The sequence below is a fragment of the Cyrtonyx montezumae genome, unplaced genomic scaffold (genome assembly GCF_038088225.1).
Source record: "Cyrtonyx montezumae isolate F1298 unplaced genomic scaffold, pur_monq_1.0 scaffold_6, whole genome shotgun sequence".
Classification (NCBI taxonomy): Eukaryota; Metazoa; Chordata; class Aves; order Galliformes; family Odontophoridae; genus Cyrtonyx; species Cyrtonyx montezumae.
In genome coordinates this window covers 6,576,901-6,602,559 of record NW_027072067.1, presented here as the reverse complement: position 1 = coordinate 6,602,559, position 25,659 = coordinate 6,576,901, and the positions used below count along the sequence as shown (strand labels likewise).

The window sequence follows — 25,659 nt, the reverse complement described above, 5'->3', positions numbered from 1 at the left end:
TGGAAATAAGTGAAGTACATTCAACCTCCCTTGGTAGAGCAGCTTTCAGTCAGAACACAGGAGGAGAATTAATTTAAAAAAAAATCTAAAGTTTTAAATCTAACAAGCTTTTACTAAATATTTACAGATGCTATTAAAACTACAGCTGTCCTCCAAATCTTTTCCTTTCAGGATTATTATGCCATTTTCTCAACCGGACATTGAATTTTGTTTAAACAATACAATGAACTATTGATAGGATGAATAGGGACTTGAAGTATAAAAATAGAAAGACTTTGGGTAATAGTAGGTGAATCAAGACAAAGACCATGTTTATTTTAATTATCTCCACAAACGACAATTCAGGGAAATTCCTGAGTTGTTCCAAAAATGCAGTTTTCTTCTCCAAGATCACGATGATGCCCAACTGTGCAATTAAACACACCTTTTCAGATAAGGTCTGATAGTACAGAGAAACTGTGTCTGAAGTTCATATTAAATTGAAGTAGCCAGAAGACAGAAAGAAGAACAGGACTGGTCAGGTCTAACTCTAAGCAGCAATATAGATTTATGTTCAGAAATACATCCGGTTATGGACACAGTAGAGAAAAATGGATAGTAAGAAAGAAAAGTGCAGAAAAAAAGATTGAACCAAGTAACAAAGCACAGCTGGAAAAACTCTACTTCCAACAAAGAAAAAGGCAGCCATGGAAGGACTTGGACCTTAAAACAGAAGCAACACAGCCTCACAACCATGCAGAAACACAGTCAGAAAGGGCTCCAGCATTTTTGGAACAACTCTTCGTTGTTTCTGAGCTTTTAGTCTCAAAAGTAATATACAAATGGAAAAGAAATGTCTGTTCAAACAAGGAGATGGGAAGCAGGCTGTGACACAGGAATTAACTAGTGCTATGAGAGCAATGCTCAGTACTTTGAAACACTTGCCTGATTTTGCTTCAGGACAGACACCTGTTTCTGGAGGCAGATGTTTTCTTCTTCAAGCTCCGTGTAATCTTGCAGCAAACGGGCTTCTCGGAATTTATACTCCTTAATATCATCTCGCAGGCGGGCCCTCTGGATCTCCACATTCTGGTTGGCCTGGAAAAACAAACCCCAAAGTGAGGGTGATCTGGTCTGCCATAACATTTCAAATTTTCATTTTTAATTCTGTGCACTGATCGATTAGATTCTATTAAAACAGAAACTCTTCCCCCAGTAAATGAAATTACAGAAAACGCAGTCACATATGCTGTCGCTAGGTTTTGTTTTCTTACCTCTCTTACAAATTCTTGTTCCACCTTGGACTTGAAAGTTAGTAAGTAAGCAGGTAAATCAGCATTCATACCTATGTCGTCTCACTGACTGTAAGCAACAGGCTAAAGTTTGCCTTTAGTCAAGTCAACACCTGCCTCCATCACCACTTAAATGAGAAGGGGCTTTCACAAGAGGAGATTCAGACAACTCCAGACAATTCAATTATTTATATTACAGTCCTCATCAGATTCCCTTAGTGTTCTCTATATTGTTAGAAGCAAGGAAGTCAGCAATAGTGGGCAAGCTAAGGTCCAAGTCCCCTTGTGAGTGTGCAGCAGGAACACACAGCAATAATAAAGCGCAGGTATCACCTGGCACTTACAGAGAACTGTGAGATAAAGGAAATGTTTGTAGTGGGAGAGTATGCCAAGATTGAATCTGGCATGTTTTGAACATAACCTCAGAACTACCTGCAACCGTGAGACAAATTCATTTATAGTTGCCTCTCATATCAGAGAGACATTAAACTATATAAACTTGCCTGCTTAGTGTTAGCATTGAAGAAAAGAGCACTATTTCCCAGCACACTGAGAAGCAAAAATAAACATTAATCACTGAAAGGAGACACTGAAGTACAATAATAATGCAAGTGCAATGCTGCCAAGCATGCATCACATTTCTCTACTGATTCTCAACCACAGCAGTGCATACTCTAGACAGCTCACCCCGTACAGATGCTTTTTGCTTTGAGGTTAGAGATTGTTCCTGCAGAACCAAACCTAGGCCAAGACTCACTCTGTGACCCCACCTGAAGCTAGCCTGGCAGAATCACTCAGATTCCAGCAAAAAAGAATAAAAATCTGGAGTCCAAAAAAACCTTCACTGCACAGTCTAGGTTCAGAACCAAAGCAGTGTAATTATTTACCCAGTTGGATGGTCCTGAAGTTTCCAAGTTTCTGTGAGCTGGTATCAGCTCTACCTTTGCACAAGCTCAGAGCTACAGCGAGCCACACTGCGGCAGCTGAAGGCTACAGACTGACGTGAGTTCGTGTCCTAAATTCCTCTTTGAGAGCTGAGACCTCTCACCTTTGGCAGAAGGAACCTCCAGCCTGATAATCCCAACTGTTTAACTGTTAAGACTGCAAAAGGCTCTTGCATCGGCCCAAGTTTCACACAAATTAGGAGCTCTTCTCTGTAATTCTCCCCACTCCTGAGCAAGGGAAATGCAGCAGCAGACCTCCCACAGAGCTGCTCTCCCCAAACACCATTCAGGTCGCTTTGCTTCTGTTTGCCCATGGATGACCTCATCTTTGCAGAGGTCAGTGCCTGGAAAAATTATTGGAGCCATTCTTGTTTGGATAAAGAAGGGTTTCTGGCCAATCCTGTCTGTTTAATTCAGAGCAGCACTAAGAGCTCATTATTTAATGTGTAAGTATTGTTGTGCTCTGTCTAGCACATGGAAAGAAAAAAAAAGCTCATTCTGTTTCAATTCATACAGGAAGGGCAGATTTAAAAATAGCTCTCTGTTTCCTGAGCAGAAAAGGAAGATGTAACCAAGATTTACTGTCTGTTTAGCTGACCGTACCTTCACTCTGCTCTAAGCATTTTCTTGTCACATAAACGTGCACACTTGCAAGCTGCAAGGTTAGATCAGTACAGTGCTATTTCACATAACTGATCAAACATCAGCATTTCTTTCCTGTGGAGAAGAAAAAGCTACTGCCTACTTCTTTAAACAGATTTTTACATTATCCATACGCCAAACAGCATTCATGTACTTGAAGACAGACATGTGTACATTGCACATGTCCTCACAACTGTTCTTTTACATTCCTCAAGTGCACAGAAAAGGTGAGCTGATGCAGAGATGAGTTCAAACCAGAACCTTCCTGTGATAACAGTGTTTGTTGTTGCTTCAGTGCCTTGGTGGATCCTTTCTTCCCTCGTGCCTCATATAACACAACTAGGAGAGATGATGAAGCCAGAGACAAGGGCATGCCTGGCTAGGCTCTTGGCTATACAAAAGGTCTTATCTCCACCCTAAGCAATTACTACAGCACTTACAAAGCACCACTATCACTATGTGGATGCTGATGGCCACAAAACTCTGCTGAGCGTTTGCCCACCTGACAAACCTTCTTAACTAGTTAACCCAGAGAACATTTCCCATACACAAAAGCATCCATCCAACCTGCCCAAGGAGAGCATGGATCACAAAACTAGATCCTGAAGTGATGACACCTATGGCCACGTACCACCCTGCTGCTGTTGCTGGAGAGTTTGTCTTTGGCATTTTCTTCTTCTCAGCTTTGACTCAGTGGAGTCCTCAGTGGAGCCCTTTTAGCAGCACTGGTGCCAGAAACAGCAGGCCCTTGCAACAAATGAAGGACTTGATCTGCCTTGCCTGTGTATCAAGAGCATAACTACTTCCTCTCCCCACTGCCAGAGTGACCTACGTATATTCCGTTAGCGGGAGGAAAAGAAATAAGTAATCCAGCATCTCCTAGCAAAGTTATTACACTGCATCATAAAAATTGGGAATACTGATCCTCAGAACGGTCTGGGATGTAGAAGACTCCTGGAAAAGTCAAACTCAGTCTGCCTGATAGACCAAAAATCTTTTCCTCCTCACTTTTGAGCCACAGGCTCTTAAATAACTTGCTTATATTATAGGCATAAAACCAAATGCTGGTACTTGGGAGAAAAAAAAAGAAAAAAAATTCCATCAGGTCCAAGGGTTTACAATACAAGAACAAAAGGGCTGGAACCTGGATACTCATTACAACAAAGACCCCTTTATGGCATGGCTGCTCACACAGGCCAGGGCCATCTCAGGCCTCCTCTCTGCTTCCTCACATGCTGGAGCTACAGCAGCATCTCCTTTTTAAAGTGTTGCCCATTCTATTCTCTAAAACAGAATTATTTACTATGACTTGCAACTATTCAAGTATTTATTTCCCTTTTCTTAACAGCCTCACAATCACACCAGAACAGCAGCAGAACCCAGTTCCTCTTTTTAGAGGCAGAGAAATGCCAAGGCCACCTCACCTGGCTCCACCTTCTCTGCCTCCAGCCACACACACAACTGTTACTGCATGGATTCTGCACCCAGAACCTGTGTCCTCTTCAAATGCTGCCAGGAAAACTAAGATGTTTTCAGAAGTGCTTTACAACACGGATACATTCAAAAGAAACATCACAAAGGAGACCACAAGCAGTACACAAAGTGTCTGTTTGCATTAGTAGGACTACATGTTTTCAAGAATCTATAGAAAATGTTTCTGCTGTCTTGTTTTGTTGCGCACTGAAGAGAAACAGCTATTAGGCTAAACCTGTAGTTGAGATTCCTCGTAACAATTCATGGGGTGACATGGTCAACCTGCTGAAAAGCTGTTAAAGTAGGCCTTGGTGTGACTGCTGACAGAGGCTGATGCAAACAGGGAAAGGAAAGAGGAAGGCAGAGCACTGCGGTCACTCAGAAGCAGAACAGTGTTCTGTGTGTTTTCGAAAGTGAGGCCAAGCTTTAATCCCACTTCATAAAGAAAAAATTACTAAGTCAAGAAAAGCCCTAAGAGAGATGACTCACATCCCACTCAAAGCCTCACTTCCCAGGTGCCTCTGTGAAATAGGATTTCAGTTTGGGAATAGGAATAAAAAAATCCTGCAGTCACATGCAGACTGAAGTACCCAAAAAGCTCAAAGCCCACCAGGGCACCTCTTGTCCCCAGTGCTCTCACAGGAGCTCCAGCAATGAGCAGAGGCTGCTCAGCCATGTATCTCAGAAACAAGCCTCCTAACTACATACTGGGAACACGTGTGTTGGCTTTTTGGGTCGTTCTGCAACGAGAGCTTACAACACATGGATAATTGAATTAGTCTTTCCTCCTTCAAGGTTTACCTGCACTTGGGCCAGCTGTGCCAACCTTATGCATTAGGAGCTGTTTCAGTGAGTGAATCTGACCTTCCTTCCACACACAAGTCGCTGGGTTTTGTTTTATTTGGGCTAGGAAACAAGCTCTGAAGAGCTCTAATTCACACGAGACACTCCAGTCTTTCCAAGCACAGACAGGCTGAACTCTGTGAAAAATATCCTTCAGGGAACAAAAATCATGAGTGCTAAGAAAGATGAGAGGTGTAACTCACAATGCATTTATCCTCCCATGGAAAGAAGAGAAATAAAGGACAGTAGCAGACCTCTCTCTGAAGTGCTAATGGAAGACATACAGCTACATTTAAACTGGTAGCAAAAACATACAAGTACCAAAGTTGTCCTCTCATAACATAATGAAGCATCTTAGCATGGCATGTCTGAGACTTTCTTTAGCTGTGATTAGTAGGGTAGTGCTCCAGCACTAATGCACTTAGCTCATCTTTTTTTGGCAAACCATTAAAGTTTTGCAAAGTTGTGACATTAAGGATGGTTTACAACACCAAGGAAATGCACTGCCATTGGAACTTCTTTTCTGCACAATATTAGAGAAACCCGAGTTCAGTTTCTGTTAGCACAGCATATCCTGGAGCAGTTTGACTCTCTTAGAGCTGCTCAGTCAGCACTCAGCCTTGCTGCAGCATGCATATCCTGTTACTTATTGCACATTTTGCAACCAACCTGTTCAAAGCTCCAAGCCCTGTCCAGCTGGGTAACAGGATGGTTAATGTCCACAGCTGGTGGCCCAGGGCACCTCAGCTCTGGGCCCCAGCTCAGCATGGGAAGCTGGCTGGAAAACACTGCCCCAAAGTTGATGATAGCATTATGAATGGCACTGTGTAACATTATTATTACAGTCTCCCCTTTCCTGCACTGGACTGCTCGCTAAGAGCAGTTAAACTCCAGCTGCTTTTCAAATCTCAAATCTAAATGCTTGGCAGCTTTCCATGTCCTTCACTGCCATGAAGAACATGCTTAACCCTTTGGGGGCCAGCTAACAGACCAGGGAGCTGTCATCTCTACCCTGCTACAGCTCCGAGGAAGAGCTGTAAAGCACAGACAGCCAGAGCAGACCCACAGCCGGACACAGGCAGGACTGCCACTGTTCTGCTGCCCTGTTCAAAGCAACAGAGGTGAGCCTGGAGCCATGGCAGTGCAAGGAGCCTGTGCAGAAGGCAATGGGACACTGACACAGCCCAGGGCCCCTCACTGGGCCCTGAGGAATCTCTTGTTCCTCACCCAGTTCAAACAGAGCTTAGCATTTTCATAATCCACTTCTAGCCCACTGATAACTTCTAATGCTTGTCTCCTCAATCAAGTTGTTTTTGCTTTTTGATTTCAGCCTTCTGTTAATCACAATAATCAGTGGCCAAAACACCCCCACTTCAGTGACACTGGAGGGCTGCTCCATGCTATGCTCTGTGCCATTCACATCTACAGCTCTACTCTGCTGCTGTGCCCCACTGCACGCCCGCGCTAAGCTGGCCTGGCCAGAAGTGTCCACAAACCACATATTTTCAATGATCCAAAGCACAAGCTTCTCCTGTTAATTAAAGCCTTCCATCCTCTCTTACAAGGTCTGTAGGAGGCCTGCTTATGTTCTTACTCACAACTCTTACTCTAGTATTAAAGGCCTGCTTTAGAGTTTCCATTAGCTGTTCCCAGCAGTGACACCATCGGGCAGATTCATACCAGATTCGCTCCAGAAGTCTACACATTTAAGCACTGGACTCCACAGATCTGTCAGCCTTGAAAGAATTCACAATTAAAATAGTATTAACAAAATGTTGAAGTCAGCTATCAAAAGACTAGAGGATCCCTGCTGCCTTAATGTGGCCATAGTTAATTTATATGCAAAGCAGGAGATAAAAGCCTGGGCTAAATTTATGCTCCTGATGTTAGTGGCCTACTTCTACGAGATGCCACACCTCCTGGATGTGGAAAGTGCTTACTTCACGCTACCTAATCCTACTGAGATACAATCACCTCAAAACCACTGGCTCAGAACTCCACTGCTGCTTCAAACAGTTTTAATGGAGTAAATCCCAAAGGACTTATTTCCCTAAATTAATGATAACACTTTATAAGCAGCAAAGGTAACACGAAAGATTTTGCTCATGTGTAGATTATGGAAGTGGTAATTCCTTATACAAAACACAACAAAATAGAGGAAAATTTGGTAATATTATAAAATACCTATAGAGGCCTTAAGGATATTGGGTAAAATATATGGGTCATCACTTGCCCTTGGGAGCAGCAGCCTTGCCCCTGCTCTCTGGGGCAGTCGCAAACACTCAAGCATTCAGCAGCATCAAGGAGCCGTGCCACTGATGGATACAGTAAGCACTGTACTGCAATTCTGGATAAAAACACTTTCTTAACCCTTGTTTTTCCTGTGCAGCATGTGCTGATGGCACAGTCCCACCAGGCTTTGGTCATGGTCATCATTTGGCTGCAGGATCATCCAGCATTCCCAGATCAAAGTGTTCAGGCACAAGGACTACACCAATGTCTTTAGTGCATTTTTTTAAACCACAGGCAGAACTTCTGGTAAGAGGGGGATCGATTCCAGGCAGATGAAAAGCAAGGATGATGTCGAGGGACATCAGCATACACATAACCTTCATTGCTGCTGCACTGCAGGCTGTGCTTTTGATTTGCACGTGATGAACTGTGAGTTAGCAGCAGCAGCAGAAGGACTCAGGCAGCTCAGATATTCTTTCAGCAGTCTTGTTTACCACTTAGCAGGGCAGACTTTAATAACATTCAGATGACTTAATACAATTACTTCACATGACTAAATTATGAAGTCTCCTTCCCTTCTCCCAGTTGAACTTCTAACAGCGTGTCACAGCTAGCTCGTATCTTAGAGAAATAAACAGATGTGGGGACACAGCAATTGGATCTTCATCAAGCAGTGACTTAATGATGTTTCCAGAGATTTCCTTCATCCCTCTCTGCTGTTATCTTACAGCTACAGCAGGCGTCAAAAAGCCCCAAACCACCGAGTCAGTTGTTCTGAGAGTATTCCAGCCACAGCAGCCCTTTCCTTGCAGGACACGCTTCAGATGGATCAGCAGAATACAATATGCTGAAGTGACATCCCTGTAATTAGCAAGATACTGCTTGGCCTGAAACCAATTCACAAACTGTGTGCTCTGTGCCTGTTATACAGTCACTGACCTATAGTCAATCTTTGACCACTTAAGAGTGGTACACTACCCTCTTTCTATAAAAAGGATTATTTTCTTAAGAAGTGTTATGAGAAATCACACTAATGGTGTGCGAACTGCAAGAAGTAGAGGAACTCAAATGGCTGAGATCAAATAGCTCTGTTAGAATAACTACCAGAAAATACTGATGTAAGACACACAAAGGGCATGTCTCCATTCTTCTTTACTAGATTCTCTTCTGGAAGGCAAAACACCATGACAGCAGAAACGGCGGCATCCCACTCTTAGAAGCAGATGTCTGTGCCTGTGCTGACACTGCCAATTATATTGCTAGTAACTCGTAAATTGTCCCAACAAATACTGCTCCTGGAGCTACTGTCTGTTTTCACATTGGCCACATAACTGCAACGTTATGATCTTCCTTAGCTATTCTCAAAAACTAGATCCAAACCACTTATTTAACATGTTGAAATTGGTCATTTTTTTCCAGTTCCTGCAGCTGGGATAACAGAAAACCAAGGATACCTCTCCGGCTTCCAGACCTAAGCTACCCCACACACAGAAGCTTGGATTTCAGTGCTCAAGACTACTAAGAAGCTGGTAGTTCAGTATTTTCCCTTCAGACCTGGCTACATCACAAACAGCTCAGAGCAATATGAGTCTGACATACAGAGGGCACGCAGCTTTGAGTCAGGGTTGGTGCTAACTGCTCTGCTTTTCTCTCACTTGCTCTTTCAGAACAGCAGAAGGCAGCTCCCTGTGGGCACAAATGCTAACAAGTAGTAGGGGTTAATGAGGTAGCTACACTTACTAATGAAACAGAAGAAGAGAAAATTCGTGATGCCATTTAACAATTCGTCCCCCCCCTTCATCTGCAAATGACCTAGTGCACTCTGATGGGGACCTGGGAGGTACATGTGATGCCTCACCATCCTAAACTTCTTTCACCTACAAAGAGGTCAAAAAGGAATACCAGTAAAATACATCCAAACTAAACCTGAAAACCAAAACATGGGGTAAAAAACGGAATGTGAGTTTGTGGCAGCAGCAGGAGTAGAGCAGTGCTATTTATAATACTACAGGCACATCCCCTGGGCTGTGCTCTCTGCTTCTCCCTGAACCACGTTCTATCACAAGTCATGTTCCTAAAACCAACTGCATGAGACGTGAAAATAAACAACTGAATTACTACAGGATTAAAGTAAAGATTTTTTCCCCCCAAGCATACTGCAGTACTGCTTTGAGGTACAGTGTAGTAACAGCTCTTTCCTTTTTATCAAAAAGAAACAATCTGACTCAAACAAACCTTGCTTGGAAATACTGCCAAGGGCCACCTACTTTAATGGAAGCAGTGCCAAGCACCAGCAAAACAAAGCAACCTCCCTGCTTCTGCCTCCTAAAATCACGCTACCATCAAACCCCAGCGGAAATTGTCACTCTCCATGGAAAAAAGAACAAGCTTCTTTAATTAACGTTTTGTAAAGCAACTTCAAACCATTGTTTCACTGATTAGAGCAGTTCCAGCAACTCCTTTAATTGTGCTTATTGATTTTTGATCTGTTAGAAGATTACAGCTGTGTACACCAGACTTCTTCCCTCCACTGCTGCTGCCCTAAAGCCCCGGGCAGACCCAAGGTCATAATGAAGGTCACAAGGAGCCACCACAACAGGGAAGGGCTCAGCCTGCTATTACTGCAGTGCTGATGGGCACAGAGCAATTTAATTATAATACAACAATGAAAAGATCCCCGGCAAGCCTGCCACCAGGTTAATTCCCAAACAATAGGCTAATGCTGGAATCTTAACTGCCAATTGAAACTGAAAAGCATACCTACACAGCGTCAGAAGGACAAGAAATTTATCAGCGTTTCTGTAAAACCTGAAATCTGGAGATATACGGTGCTCAAATGGAGTCTTCCAACTCCCTGATTTCCAGCATCAATTCATTTCTGAGTCTCTAGGCAGCAGCCATTACAGCACGAGAAACGCTGCTGGTAACATCCTTCTGCTGAACATCTCAGTGGGCAACAACAATAGCGGAATCACGAGCAGATGCCTCCTGGAATACATCCAAAGCACATCAACTGCATTTCCACATTTCCCCCTCTTTAGAATGGGTTTTTATTCTGTTTCAAGTGGATATAAAATGACATGCGTGACTACTTTTTTGTAAAAAAAAAAAAAAAAAAAAAACCCGCTAAATTCTCATAATTGTTTTTTAATAAAAGAGGAAGCTGTCAGTATAAAAACCACCATCAATGAAAATAAAAAGGTGGGAAGAGAGCAGCTGTCATCTGAAGCCACACACGATGTGCTGGGCCAGCAGTGCTGCTCTCACACTGCTACTGCTGTGCTGAGCTTCCTGCATGGACAAAAGACACTCAACGGCTGTGTACACTTGCCCAGACACCCCTACTCAGGCTTCAGCCACAGAACATCCTCAGCACATCAGAGGACAAGAAATCCAGTCCTGCCCACTACATTTCATGCATTCAAGTTCCTCCAAGGAAGCACTACTACTTTGCTTTTAGAAATGGAGCTTCACCTATTTGCAAACAGCTACTTTTACACTTTTTTACACTTGGTGCATGTTCAGCTGATTTCCAGCCACATCTCACTTCAGCAGTGATTCTTCAGATATGTTTTAGCATTATTTAAATGTGCATCTGTATTCACAGTTCTAAAAATCAGAAACAAATCAAGGAATGTCATCTATATATATTATTTAGAGTGTTATATCTGGACTCAGAAGGGACCTAAAACTCACAGGTGAGAAGTCAGCTCTGCAAGAGGGAGTCAGTCCCCTGTGCACAGCAGGGCCAGAGAAGTGCCCTGTCTAGATTATCCTTCAGTTTGACACACATTTTCTTGTTAATGACTAATCAGAAAAAGATGGCATATAATGCAAGAAAATGAAAGACAAGTTGATGTTGAAGAAACTTCCTTAAGTGCGAGCTACTGGTGATAGGTGGACAGTTGGACTAGATGATCTTGTAGATCTCTTCCAACCCTGGTGATTCTATGATTCTAGGAACTTCAGAAAAAGACTTTGTTTTCTATCTTTAAAGGACTAAAATCCAACATATGTTGCTAAGAACTTGTTTCTTTTTAAAGGTGCTATTTAGCACTTTGACATTACTTGTCACATCAGCTGTCCTCAACTAATGCAGAAAAATACACAAAAAATGTATTTCCTTCTTTAGTTTACATAATCACAACACCTTTTGCTTCCCTGAGAAAGAACTGCTCTTATATTTTTCATCTTCTGCATACTTGGGCACGGCTGCCTCATGATTTAACAACCCAATCAGTCAGCTATGAAATCTTTTTTGGTGCCACTAAAATACAGCAGGCATGAAAGATCAGGAAGACGTGGCAATTAGCAATTGCTCAGAAGCAATTACTCCTCCCAGTGACTCTTCCAGACCACAGGAACTGCTGAGCTAGCTAATAACAGCAGCAGAACTCATCATCTGTAACCACCCTGCTGACCTGTCTCAACAGATCATTCACCAGAAAAGTGTCAAAACCACTTCTGCCTGCTCCAGCAAATCCAGGTGTACCACACATCTCTCTAAAGCCAATTTGCTTTTTTGAGAGCGTCCTGAGAGGACCTGAAAGGAATGACAGCATCCTAAATGTCCTAAACTGATCCAAGACAACATCTGCTTTCATACCACATCACTATCGATGGAAGCAACTCGAGGAGCTGCTGTCTGGATCATTTAACCAACTCCCAATGCCACTGTGAAAGACTACAGAGATTTTTTTTCCCAAAAGCTTCAACCACAATGAAATTCTGTATCCTATCAGGTAGTTACATACCAGGTAGCAGATAAAAACTTCTCCAGCCAGCCTGTGCTAGCGAGTATCTGTTAGAACTAAAACAGAGATTCAGCACCATTAGTTTCCTGCCTTTTCAGCCTTCTTATAGCTTTTTTTTTAAAAACCCAAACAAACAAAACCAACAAAACACCTCTTCCTGCAGCCAGAAGACGTTATCAAACATTTTCCACATTGCTCCTCTGGATTAAATCCAGGACAGTAGCAATAGAAATAAAGTCTCCTATTTCCCCCAACATCTTGCAAGTCAGGTCTCTTGATAGGCAGTAATATAGGACTTCCAAAACACACATTATAAAGGATAGATCCATCTATAAATAACCTCCATAACAAGATGGAGAAGAGCCACAGTTTTTCTCTCCTGAGTAGTCAGAGAAACTGAAGAAAGGAATTTCCCTTTCCTCTCTGTGGTTTAAAATAGTAGATCATATTCCACTTTCAGCCCAGCACTTTCGTGCTGTTGGACTTTAAAAGCATTCTTTGCAGCAGAAGATGCACAGAATTTCTTTGGACTAACGTCAACATGAAACTTAGCTAGAGGTAAGTATTGCTACTGGGACTAGGGAACACCACAGTGTTCACCTTGCTCACTCACTAGCTTAGAAAAGTGATGATGTTCTCAATTTTTCCCACAGAATATTTCCAGACTTGTTCGCTTCTATATCTCTAAATCATCAAAAAAGGTTTGTGTGCATCCTCCTCAACAATACCAGTGGAACAACTCTTTGGATTTCTGTCACTTTTTGATGCACTGTACCAAAGAAAAGCCACATTCCTCAGGGCTGGCACGCAGCCTTGGATTTGTTGCAGTACAAGAGAACCCTGGCATCTCTGTACACACACCCTGTCTCGTTGTTCAATACAAGTAATCAGAAGAAAACTCAAACCAAAATGCAACATACAAACGGGCATCTTAAAAGAAAGAATCCCACAACGCACACGGCCAGTTGGCCCAGGTATTTTCATTTTCACACTAAAGTTTCCATGTTCATTCTCTGGTCCTTCTCCCCTTTTCAACTCCACCACAATTTTTTATTATCAACTGATTAAACAGCTAGGATTTAAAAAAGGGAAGGGAATATGAAAGAACACACTGAGACGAATGACACAAAGCAATATGCAGTCACTGACTGTCAAAGTCACCTGCAGAGAAATGCATAACTGCAAGGGTTGCCATGTATCATATTAAGTTTTGATTACACATTTTTTGAATTTAAACATTTTTTTAAGCTGAGTTCAGTTTTAGAGTTTAGAATCAATCACGATGTTGATCATCACCAATTTATATTCAAGCAACTAAACACATTTCAGCAGAAGAGAGCTTAAAAAGCGTGTGATGTGAGAGTGCACAAGCAGAGCGGTTGAGGTGGAAGGACAAAGCACAAGGAACACTAACAGCAGCTCATCCAAAGGTTATGTAAAGGAAAACGCAGTTCCAGGCAGATATGCCTGAGTAGCTGAAATATGACCGTATCCAGAAGGAAAATCACCTTTGAGTGCAGTGACTCACTGAGCTGGATCGAAATCTGCTGATCAGCGTGCTCAGAGCAGCACTCGGTATCCATTACAGACACAATGCCACCTCTGGGGTGGGGAGCTTGTAAGCTCTTCATGAAAGTTAGGAAATAAAGACATGAGTAGTGTGTGCCTGCAACAACTGGTTGCTTGCCTATGCAGAGCACACGGATTGATTCCAGTTTTATTATCCCACAGCCAGGACCCACAGAATTAAAGTATATCTAGACTGGCCTGCTTGAGGACCTCTGACACTCCCCCCTGAAATCACCAACCCCCAGTCTACTTCTCTATTGCATTCCGAAGTGAGGTACAACTGAACCCCACAAAAGTAAGCTACACTTTCCAGAAAGACTCAGCATAAGACTTCTCATTTCCTCGTGAATTTCACTACCAAATATTATCCATGCATTTGCTTCTGTCCTCTAAAGAAGCAAAATCACTTTTAATTTTCAATTTCACCATGTGAAATGCATCAAGATTAAGATGTGAGCTCTTCAGGCAGGAAAACCTACAGCTGATTGTCCCAGGGCCAGGAGAGGCTAGCACAAAGTGCTTCAAAGGAAGGTGCAAAGAAATCTGATGAGTAATAACTGTGGATTGTTTACCACATCCATTCGCGGACTACTCATTCGATATTTAAGCAATGATTTGAGCTTTTAAAACAATCTTTTCCTCTATCAGTAGCACTGACAGTCCTATAGATTTTATAAGCATTTATGTTGTTCAATCAACATCTCCATGATTACTTCAAACCAGGAACAGGTAGTGTCAATCCTAAAGCAATAAAAGTGAAAGACACCTTGAGAAAATAAGTTAATCAGCCTTTTAAAAGTAAAAAGCATTTTCATGAGGGAAATATAAAACTTTACTGCTACTCCAGTGGAGTTCAGCATTATGTTTTGTTTCCATATCCTTCTAAGTTAGGTGGAAAAGCAATGAACAGAAGAAGCTATGCCCCAAATATTTTTCTGCAAGAAGTTCTGTATGGAGAGTCGGGCAGAAAAAGTACACACCAGGTTTCTCTGTATTTGGCCTACACAGGTTCCTCTACCTTCTAAGGCAGTAGCTCTCTGATTGTGAGTACCAATGTACAGAATGCACAGTAATACAGTGGCTGGGACACACGGCCACGCTGCTATCAAATGACCTGGAACACAATCCAGAGCTTCTTGCAGAACTAGGAGTTACCTGAACAAGGTAAAGGCAATTTGTACTGACTCAGAATCACTGTGGCTGTGACAGGATGGTTCAGTGGATGGCACCAGAAATCTGTATTTACCATATTGCTGAATTAACAGCTTGGGCTGAAATGGGTGCCTTGCTGAAATCTCAGGAGACACAAACCATTTTATCAGTGTGAAGCAGGTACTGATCAGCTCAACAATCCTTCTCATCTTGGTTACACAGCACACAAAAACACAGCCACAATACCAACTGTGACGCACATTCTTCACTTTCACTTACCTCTTTCAGTTCCTGTGCAACAGAATTAAGGCGTTCATTTTCAGACTGGGTGTTGGCAAGGACATTTCTGAGCTGCTTCAACTCTGTCTGCAGCTCCATAACTTTCTTCATGTAGTACTCTTCCTTGGTAGCTGATTCTTGAATCAAGGTCTCCTCTCTGCTCTCTCCATCTGCTGCTACCTTCTTGTGATTGGTATGAGCCTGCCCAAAAGCCTAGGAAAGAAAGAAAGAAAAACCTTCTGTTAGTAAACCTACAGCTTTGCATAAATAGTCTCCACTTTTTGAACAGTTGGAACTATTTACCCCACATTTTTCACATATAAAACAATGCAACTTCTTCCCTATACTCTCCCTCTTCTAGGATTAGACATTTCAAGGCTATCAAGTGGCAAACACAGACCTCTTGAAAGTAGCATGCAGCACCCAATCAGTGGTTTATGTTGCATAGTATTCTTAAATAGAAAACCACAAAAACTCTTGTAGAAGGGAACAACCCTTTGACTTAAGCCTGAGATTACAGCAAGACTTTGGTTTTCAACACGACAGTTGTGAGATGACCAAAAACTTCCACACGTGTGTATTCTGTATAGTGGGTCAGACTCACTCTACAAAGACTGAATCACTGACAACAACCTGTTCCTTTCTTAAGCACATCTTCCTCTTCTGATGCAGCTACAGCAAGGAAGCCTACCACCATCCTCAGTTGCTCACCATTGGAGATGACTGTCCCTTAAAACCTGCCAACGCATTGTTTCCAGTCAGAAGTGAGCCAGGCTAGCACACTGCTCCATAACCAGGTTAAGCTAACCTGGGTCAGCTTGGATGAAGTAGGTCAGCGTGTGCTCACCCTGACAGCTCTGCTCACTGTGCTCAAAGCTTTCATCCCTAGCAGTGTGACAGTGAAGGGACTTAGAGGCAGGTCAGAGATCTAACCTCTTCAGCAAAGCATGCACCCTTTCAGATCTGACTTGTGCTGTGCGTGTATGTGTTCGGTTTTGTTTTTTATACTTGCTTGATTCTTGGGATTCATTTTGTTTGGAACTCTACCAGGCAATACTCCAGCATCAGCATTGAGCATGCTCGTACAGATGGACACCCTGGCCTCTGGGCTGCAGCATTTAAGAACTCCCATTGGTGGCTTTCATTAACAAAAGTTATAAAGCAAAGAGTTTAATATTTTAGGTAAGTATGTACATGTAACAGTTTGCCTGGCAGACAGATCAAAGTCAGTGAGACTAACGAGCTCTACCTTCACACTGCAGTACACGTGTGTATCACAAGCCAGACTAAGATGCATATGGAGCCATCAAGCATCACAGCATCAGGTTTGCTGCTGTCCCAATAGGAGGTTTTCATGACCACCATTAACACCAGGCATTAAGCCAGGTTAAGGACAGATCACCATTTCATAAAACTCATTGTTAGTCAAGTGCTACATTTTCAGTTAATTGTATTTTGCTTGCTCTTCAGAAATACACTGTCAATGCACCAAAAAAATCTGCTTTGAACAGAAGCAGATTTCAGTACTTTATTACTTCCAAGTATTAGACCAGATGTATTAATGATAATTACTGAATAAACCAAGGCTGAAACAGATTAAAGGTAGGCATAGCCAGCATACTTGATCGAGACACCTACATACTGCTCCTATCAAATAGAACTTTATTTCAGGTAAGCAAATCAGAGAAACAGGAGACAAATATCACTGAAGAATTATATAGTCAGATTCACTGAGATGACCCAAGGGAAATTAAAAAGCGTGGCATTTCAGACAGAAAGTAAAGCACCATCTGTGCAAGCCCTTGTCAAATGAGTTTCAGCAAAGCAGCTTAAAAGCCTAATACCTAAGACCTCCATAAATGTTAAAGGGATAGCAGAAACATAAAACATGCTATCATTCTTCCATAAAGAATTAATGTGTATTTTCTATAGACATACACTTATTTCAGCTCTGTGAGATGGGGAAAGGGACTCTGGGCTTCCATTTGCCTGATGAAGTGGCATCATTTTCTTGTGGGTAGAGTGCCACAGCAGAGCACACTGCAGGATCAGAGTACTCACAGCCACATCTGATCAGCTAGACGGCACAGAGTCTGAGCGTGATTCAATCAAGTAACTCAGCAGCTCCTCTAGAGGAAACAAATTCTTGAGAATAACAACTAATTTACTCTTACATCTTTTGATGCAGATGCTAAGCTTTGGTCTCTCTCACAACTGAAGAGGATTTCATCATTATGCAGAAGCCACTGCTGCCAGAGACCACTGGAACACAGAAACTGGCATAGCAGATGAGATTTCTTTTTAATCCAATATTCTGCCTATAAAGGCTCGTGCCAGACGCTTCAGAGAAAGGTGCAAGAAACTCCATAATCTCACAGAGCTTGAGAATGCCTTAAGCCTTGAAGCAGAGGGTTTAATGGAAGTTTAGTTACGTTTGTAAAACATGTTTTTATGCATTATTGGCCCCTAACATCCTACAGCAGTAAGCTCTGTATGTTGAATCATACTCTTAGAAGATAACTTTTTGGCATGGACAAGTTTGTCACATTGCAATAAAAAAGAACAACTGTTTGTAGGAGATTTGAGAGTATTGCTGTTCTTCTATGACACTTCTATCTATTCTCCAGTGATGCTGAGGTGAAGCTGTCATAACTTTTATACTTAAAATGTCCATGCCTTACTTGTCCATGCCACTTGGACTCCCATATTAGAAAGTGCCTTTTATTATGACTTGTCCTGAACGGCAAACTATCTGAACCAAACGGGAACTGCCAATGCCAACTTGCTCTGACCAACTGCAGAAATACGCCCAGTCAGTGACTACCTCTACCAAAGGATGTCAGTGCTCTTCGTGGGCCACAGTTATTCCTGAAAAGTAAGGCAGTTATTTGCTCTCATGCAGGAAGCCTGTACTGTCAGGCTGCACAAGATAGCAGGCACCTTTGTTAGAGCAGCAGCCAGCAGAGCAGGCAGCCTGGAACAACTCCATCTGAGTAGCTTTATAAAGGAACAATTCAAAACCACCACCCTTTTAACCATGCTTCATTATCTCTCCTGTATGTACTTAGAAAGAACCCAATGCATTCATGTTACCAGCCATTCTCATAATTGTAACGGCCTGTGCAGAACAGGAAATTTAACTTTAACAGAATTGCCCGAAATTACAGGGCAGTGCAATTACCTCCCATGGCTACAGGCCAGGTCTGTTCAAAATCAAGCTATTAGAAGGAAAAATGACTTAACTGACATGCACAAAGCCCATAAACCTTCACATACCCAGAGGTCCTGTGCCTACCCAGCTCCTTTTGCTTTGTTTTAGGGTGACAGAAAACAAAGAAATATAGTTTATGTCTTTTTTACCAGACTTTTTAAAGCCCTCTCTTACCAGAGAGAAACATCCCTCATGTCACAACCATGCCTTATTGGAGTCATCGCCCTTTGGCTGGACTGACATTTGTCAACATCTGCTCTGAAGGATGAATTAAAATAAGTTTTGTTGCTTTAATAGAATATATTTAATATATTTAATGCCCTTTCTGATGTCAGTGGGATGGCAGTAGAGGTTGAACCTTCCCACCAGCACCCTGTTATATTTTGTTGCTGTGCAAGAGATGGCAGCAAAGGGACAGTCTGACAGAATGTTGTCTGACAAGGAAGCATGTATGAAGGAAAGAGGTGTTGTTGAGTCCCTCCATGTGGAAAAATGGCACTCACTGACATTTGTTGAGACTTACTGAATGTTTGTAGAGATCAGACAGCAGATGTGAGCACAGCAGTGATAACAGTGACTGTGGATCCCCTCTGCTGGTACAGATTTTTACAAGCATGGCATGCAGGCTTTTGTTCATCACTGGTAAAAATGCATAGCGGATGGTGGTGACCATGTGGAAAAATAGTATGTTGTAACTGAGAATTTGTTCTACCAAACAGTGTCATTGTGCTCTGAGTATGCATTGTTGTGTCCACAAAAATAAACAGGAAGCATTACTTTTGAGCTACCTATGTGTATGTGGCCCAAGGCAACTCTTGAATCAATGTGGCCGAGGCAAGACAAAAGGTTGGACACCCATGCTTTAAGGTTTGTATCACTGCTCAGCTCTGGATGAACACAAAAATACATCTCAGCTGATATGCTCGCAGTCATGCCCACAGGGCAGCAAGGAGCACCATGCTGAGCCCTTAGAAATGCACCAAATTATTCTGAAAGGCAAAATGGGACTAAATAGTAAGACAGTTCCTAATAATGCACTGCTGAAGCTGTGGATCAATAGAAATCCTGTCAAGTTGTCTCTTGTGAAGCTGCCATGCCCCATCAGTCACATGCATGCACGCATGCGGTCATTCAGCCAGCCTTCCCCAGCACCCTAGGGAATGCTGGCTGAAGCCTAATTAGGGCAGCACTGAAGCAACTGGGAGTTTTACTGTAATGAGCTGATAAAGGTGTACCAAAATAACAACCATCGATTGTAATGCTATTAAATCAAATCTCATGTTTGTCAGCATTACTTACATCAGCAGACTCAAGGCAATTAGAAGACATTCACTACGGCATTCTTGAAGATCCTAGAAAAACTAATTGTCGAACATTGAGGAGACTTCTGCAAATCTAATCTTCAGCTAACAATGTCTTTGAACTCAAGGACTCAAAACACTCCACAGTAATTACAAACGGGAAAAAGAATTTGGATAAGAAACAGACAAGGCAGACTCACCCCAAAAAGCTCAGATGTTACATCAAGTGATCCAACCCAGATCACTTCAAATGGAGCGTTGGATCGAACTCCATTTAGATTGGGTTTAAAGAACCAATTCCAAAAGACACACAGTAAGACATGAAGTTTCATCTAAACTCAATGGTTACACGTTTGTCAGTATATTTCATGGGAGCAGGGCTCTGAGAAGTATTCCCAATGCCTTAAAGATTAGGAGTACTAGCTGAGGTATTAAGTACTTCTTAAAAAGGTAGGTAAGATTTTAAGCCAAACCTCTTTCATGCAGAGGTGATCACTGATCATGTGAAACATGAGGAATCCCTGAAACAATCTACTCAAAGAGTTCCAGATGCTGTGCTCCCATCGCAACAGCCACCGTGATACAGGAGATACAAAACCTGGACTCAGCCATGCCCAAAATCCAAGCAAAACTCTCCGTTCAGTGGAAATTCAGAACTGTGCAGCTTTGTTTGCAGTTCAGATCCGTTAGTCCACAGCTCTATTCAGCCAAATCATGCTGGATATGCTTCCCCGCCTTCTGAGGCTTCCTGAACAACCCCACTGAGAACAAGATATTCACTGACTACCTGGAGCCTGGGTAGTTTATCAAACCAAGTCTGACAGCCAAAGCAAACCCATTATCACCTCAAATCTGCTACCGACTTCTGCTAAGAAGTACTGTCCCCAGAAGCCTGCCGGGTTTGGGCATTTCAGTTGCACAGTGACTGTTCAGGCATCGGACACACCCAGATCTGCCTCCACAGGCCTATGCTTCATCTGCAGCCATCTTCATCTAGTACACAAGTCTAGGCACATGCTGAAGAAGTATGGGAAAGAGAAGAAAGCATCAGAGCTGCTAAGAGCAGTGGTGCTGCCAAGGGAAGAGTCACTGAAAAACCCCTGGAGATGTTACAGAGAAACGAAGGGCAGAAGCAGCACCTCCTTCAATCAAAGTGATGGGGGTTTCCAGCGTGTAAGCGAGCACTCAAGAAGGCTGAAAAAAGCAACAGATATCATGGTGAAGGAGCTTCGTAAGATAAACAGCACGTATTTACGTGTCACCACTGGTGTACCAAAGTATACTGAAGCAATGCAAAGATTAAAAAAAAAATAAAAAGCTTATCAAGAATGCATTATTTGAAGGATGAAGAATAAAAAGAAGGAAAACATTAACGGAGCTCAGGACTCCACAACACAAATCAGCATCTGGACAGTATGTGTCATCCTTGGAACACGTGCAATTTGACTTCTTCAGACAAAGAAGTCCTTCTTCAAGAAAGAAGTCTTTTCTAACAAGCCAAAAAACTTGAATAAACAATTAAACGTGTCATGCAGAAAATTCATTTTGCTAGTAGAATTCTTCAGTCTGAAACAAGTCAAAATGACTTTTTTTTAAATGAAAACTCCATCTCTTTTCTTTGATCAGAACGTCACATTCCAACATAAATAAATAAGAATAAACAAAAGGGAAAATGGGCACATTTGAAACACTGCAAACACCAGGAACAAGGGTCAGATCTTCAAAGAGATGCAAGGACTCACTGAACCAGTCTATATGCAGCCTAGAGCCAAGTATGGTGCCTTGGTTATCCTTTAAAGACAGCAACAGAGAGCTCACTAACACCTCTTCATACATGGGATGTTAAGTGGCCTTTTGGTTCTCTTTAAATCTTTCTGCTTTTCCATCCCTCCAAAGCAAGCACACAGCTCGTTCTTTGAATATATGGTTCTCAGTGTACAAAGGACTCTTCACAACACAACACACGAAACTCCACATATAGCAGTAAATCGTTTTTAACACTTCTGAACAAATGCTAGACAGATATTTTCATCCTCTAAGTGACTTCAGCACTGTGCTCACTGACTCCACCAGCCGTGGGAGGGAGCTGGAGATATCCCATCTCCTCTTGGGCACATGAAGACTGGAGCTCACGAGAGGAAGCTCTCTCAATTTCAATACATCCTCCTTCAGTCTGACATTCTGGGGGGTTATCGTGCTTCCCTTTCTCAGCATCTTGGAAATGTCAAACTTTTATTCAATGGACCCAAGCCTTAAGCTTTTTTTTCCAGAACTTTCTTCTTCACCACAGAAGAAAAGAACAAGAGATGCTCTGGTGAGCAGGACACCTTCCACTGAAGAACATTTTTGCTACTAATTTTTCATCCCATGTACCAGCTCTGTTTCCTTAAATTAAAACAAGTAAACAGGCAAAGAAAGAGAATGAGAGGGCAAAATACAGGTAAACCATCAATTTTTTTTTTCCCAAGAACAGATCCTCTTAGTTTGCAGATTTCTAACTTGGCAATCACAGCTGTTGAGCAGATAGTCAAAGTCACTGTGGGTTCATTTATTTATTTAGCATTACAATAATTACTAAAATTGTGGGTGTTCCACATACAATCAATGTACATATGCAGTGCTGAGAAACAGGTCAACATCAAAACAAAAACAAAAAAAAAAACCTGGCAATGTTGCTTCCTAGTTCAGCAGTGAGCAGAACTAGGACTTGATTCATCTGGGATGTCCAAACCACAGGCTCTAAAGGCAGAAAGACCTATGGGTGTCAAGCTCTGATTTCTGAGACAGAGTGCTACATGCAAGCAAGGGTCCCTGCGTCCAAGTGAGAGAAGTACATTGAGTGGTACTGGCACCAGCCAGATTTCCAGCACTGCTAAAAATCAAGAATCCATGCAAGACCTTGGACTTCCAAAACCATCACTGCCTACAAAGATATGTTTAAGCAGGGTTTAGCTACAGAAAGCCTCCCAGTGAAAGGCTTTATGAACAAAAGTCAAGGTTTGCCCCAAATGACTATAAATTCTTACCAAAGAAAACTAAATATCAAAACTGTAGAATCAGAATTGCTCAGGTTGGAAACTATACTACCTTAACTCTAACAACCACTGCTAAGTCATGTCCCTGAGCACCACATGCAGATGGAGTTTAAACACATTCAGGAATGGTGACTCAACTACATCCCTGGGATGCCTATTCTAGAGCTTAACAATCCTTTCTGTAAAGAAGCTTTCCCTGATATCTAACCTAAACCTCCCCTGACACAACTTGAGGCTATTTCCCCTCTTACAAAACCCTTGAACAAGACTGATGGGATAGAAAGACTCCAAACCTTGGAGAACACATTCAGGTTTGACAATTACAGAGAGATACAAATCTGGAACGAAGTGTATTTCTCAGCTCACTGAATCCAGCTGTGAGGAAAACCTGCTGCTATTGGGATTTTGCATACCACAGCACAACAATGAGAGCAAGCAACAAACAATACTGTGGTACCAGAAGACTTAACAGCTGCCATCCAGCTCAATTCGGCCTGTCTCTACCACAGACCTGGCTACGACATTAAAATCTTGCTTACGGAGACCCCAAATCATCTTACTGCTGAAGTAAATGTGAGTTACATTTTTCAGCCTTTCTGGAACTGGCCAGATTTCACCCGCTAGGCTTTTACTGAGGGCCACAGCTTTCCATGCCCATTTACAGTACAGCTGCCATGGGAACATGACCACCCCAACCTGCACAGCCCAGGCACCCACATGGATGGGTCAGGTGCTGCCTGCTTCAACATAGGTTTTCAAAAGAAAAATATAAACCCAAGCATTTCATAATTCACACAATCCAGCACCTACAAGCTCCAGCTCGCTTCAGAGATGACAAAACTCTGAAAGTGCTATTACTGCAGTTTTCAAAATTACATACTTTAGAGGCCAAGACTTAATTGCCCCCACCATAGAGTGTGTAAATCCAGAGGTATCCAATCTCCCTTTGTTCCCAGAACTCCTCTGTACAAATGTTCTTTGTTCTGTTGGTTACTTTCACTCACATAAATACAGAGCTAGGACAGCAGACACAGCTGCATGCATTTCCTGCTTTTCATACTGAACTTTGAGGATGCTCTCCAACAACCTAGCATGATACCAAAGGCTGTCAAAGACCTGTTGAAGTGCTGTCAGTTATCTGTAACTGAAAAATGTAAATAGGAAAGAAAAATCAAAACAGCAAAGAAAAATAAATGGTAGCCCCAAGTGAATGTTTAACCATCAACCCTTCAACTGAAGAGAGTCAACATGCTGGTAATGTATTTGCAGTAGAGAAACTTATGTTTTATATTCAGTTTGGAATGAAAGTGATACGTGTTTCTCAAGGAACCACAAATCTGCATTTTTCAAAGTGCAACAGATAAACAAAAAACAAGTATCTCAAAAACATTAATAGCACAGTGCAGCACATTGTTGTAGGGCATAGAATCGGGTCACCGAGATGAAAATACCAACAAGACATTGGCCACTTTAGCACACAAAATACAGCAACAACTTCAAAACTTACAAGCAAAGATCAATATATTTTGGAAAAGTTACAGAAGTTCAGGCACTGCAGCATAAGATGTCCTCTAAGCATTGGGGATTATTGTAACATGATTCTGCACCTTCCTCATGCCTTTTTTTTTTTTTTTCCACCACTGGCCATTGGCAGAAACATGCTGGGCTAAACAGAGGACAGATCTGATTCACTTTAACAGTGCTTTATTAGACAGGATCTTTCATGGCTCTAACACCAGTACTACCACTGCATACCTAAACGTGAGAAATGCTTTAATCAAGCACCCACCATGCTGTAACAGCCCTGTGATGACAACTGCAGCACAAAGGGCACTGTCTGCACGGCAGCCTCCTGCTCAGTTCCCTCTCTGTCTAGCCCCGCTCTAACTTTGGGCTTCAGGGGACTTTGTCCCTTTCGAAGCACAGACCACAGCTTTCCTGAAGAGTTACATGTAAACCCACTTGCAATCTGAGTTCAAATCAGGCTCTCAAATTTATTCTGAAGAGCATTCCTCATCAGGAAAGCTGGCCAGGTCACAAACCAGCTAGAATTTCATTTGCAAGCAGTTTGCAAATGGCACCAAGTCATACTGGTGTTCTCCTCCCCCAGAGTAAAAGTCCCACGTTTTCAAATTTAGCTCCTAGCAACTTCATTTGCATTATCAATATCTATCTCATCAACATTACACTAATCAGGATATGTTAATATGCGTCAGAAGAATAATTAGCACTAAAAACCACTCGAATTCTCATTTCTGCACTGTCAGCTTCTGCACTTAATTGCAAAATTTTAGCACCAATTCAGCATGTAATTTTTTCTGCTCCTCAGACTCAAAATATAAGACACTTTCAAGTGGCTTCAACGAGAATTGCACATTTTTTGAAATAACAAATTCATTATAACCGTAACAATCTGAAACAGCAATAGCTGTTAGTAATAGTGTAAAAGTAGTGCTCTAAAGAGGTTTAAGGAAGTAGCAAGTTTAATAGAAGTTGAAGTTGTACTCCTCTGGTGCCACACATTCACATACTTTCATTTTAGATTTTCATGTAAGTGGTCATATATGCACCCTTCAGTTAATTGACCAGCACTCGCCTAACAGCTTCTCAGCAATGTCCTCTAATGAATGTGCCAGACACGTAACAGAAGCCAAAAGCTGTGGTGACACAGGTGCTTTCATGTGCTCCCATCCCATGAACACAACCATGCTGGGAGTACGACATAACCCCGTGCTCCCACTGATTTAGTCCCTCTCAGTGCCCTCCTTCTCCATCTCCTCCCACTGCCTCACCCACACAACCAGCTGCACCAAGGCCCACAGCAGTGGCTCATCTGCATTAGTTGGGTCTCCTGCCCTGGTGCTGCGTGAGCCGTAGGACAAGGACAGCACAGGCACTGCGTGGCACTGCTAACTGTTGTGCACCAGGCCACCCACGGCCCTTCCCCAGCACC

General features: G+C 42.3%; 1 protein-coding gene across 3 annotated transcripts in view; it reads right to left on the bottom strand.

Moving 5' to 3' along the window:
* The window catches only part of BICD2 (BICD cargo adaptor 2), a 78,471-nt gene that overhangs the window by 17,466 nt on the left and 35,346 nt on the right, over window positions 1–25,659 (bottom strand). For all 3 annotated transcript variants that reach the window (XM_065749773.1, XM_065749774.1, XM_065749772.1), the window contains exons 2-3: window positions 15,160–15,372; window positions 925–1,077 (exon numbers count right to left, since the gene is read on the bottom strand). In XM_065749773.1, the coding sequence (XP_065605845.1) occupies window positions 925–1,077; window positions 15,160–15,372 (366 nt within the window). The remainder of the gene's footprint in view (window positions 1–924; window positions 1,078–15,159; window positions 15,373–25,659) is intronic.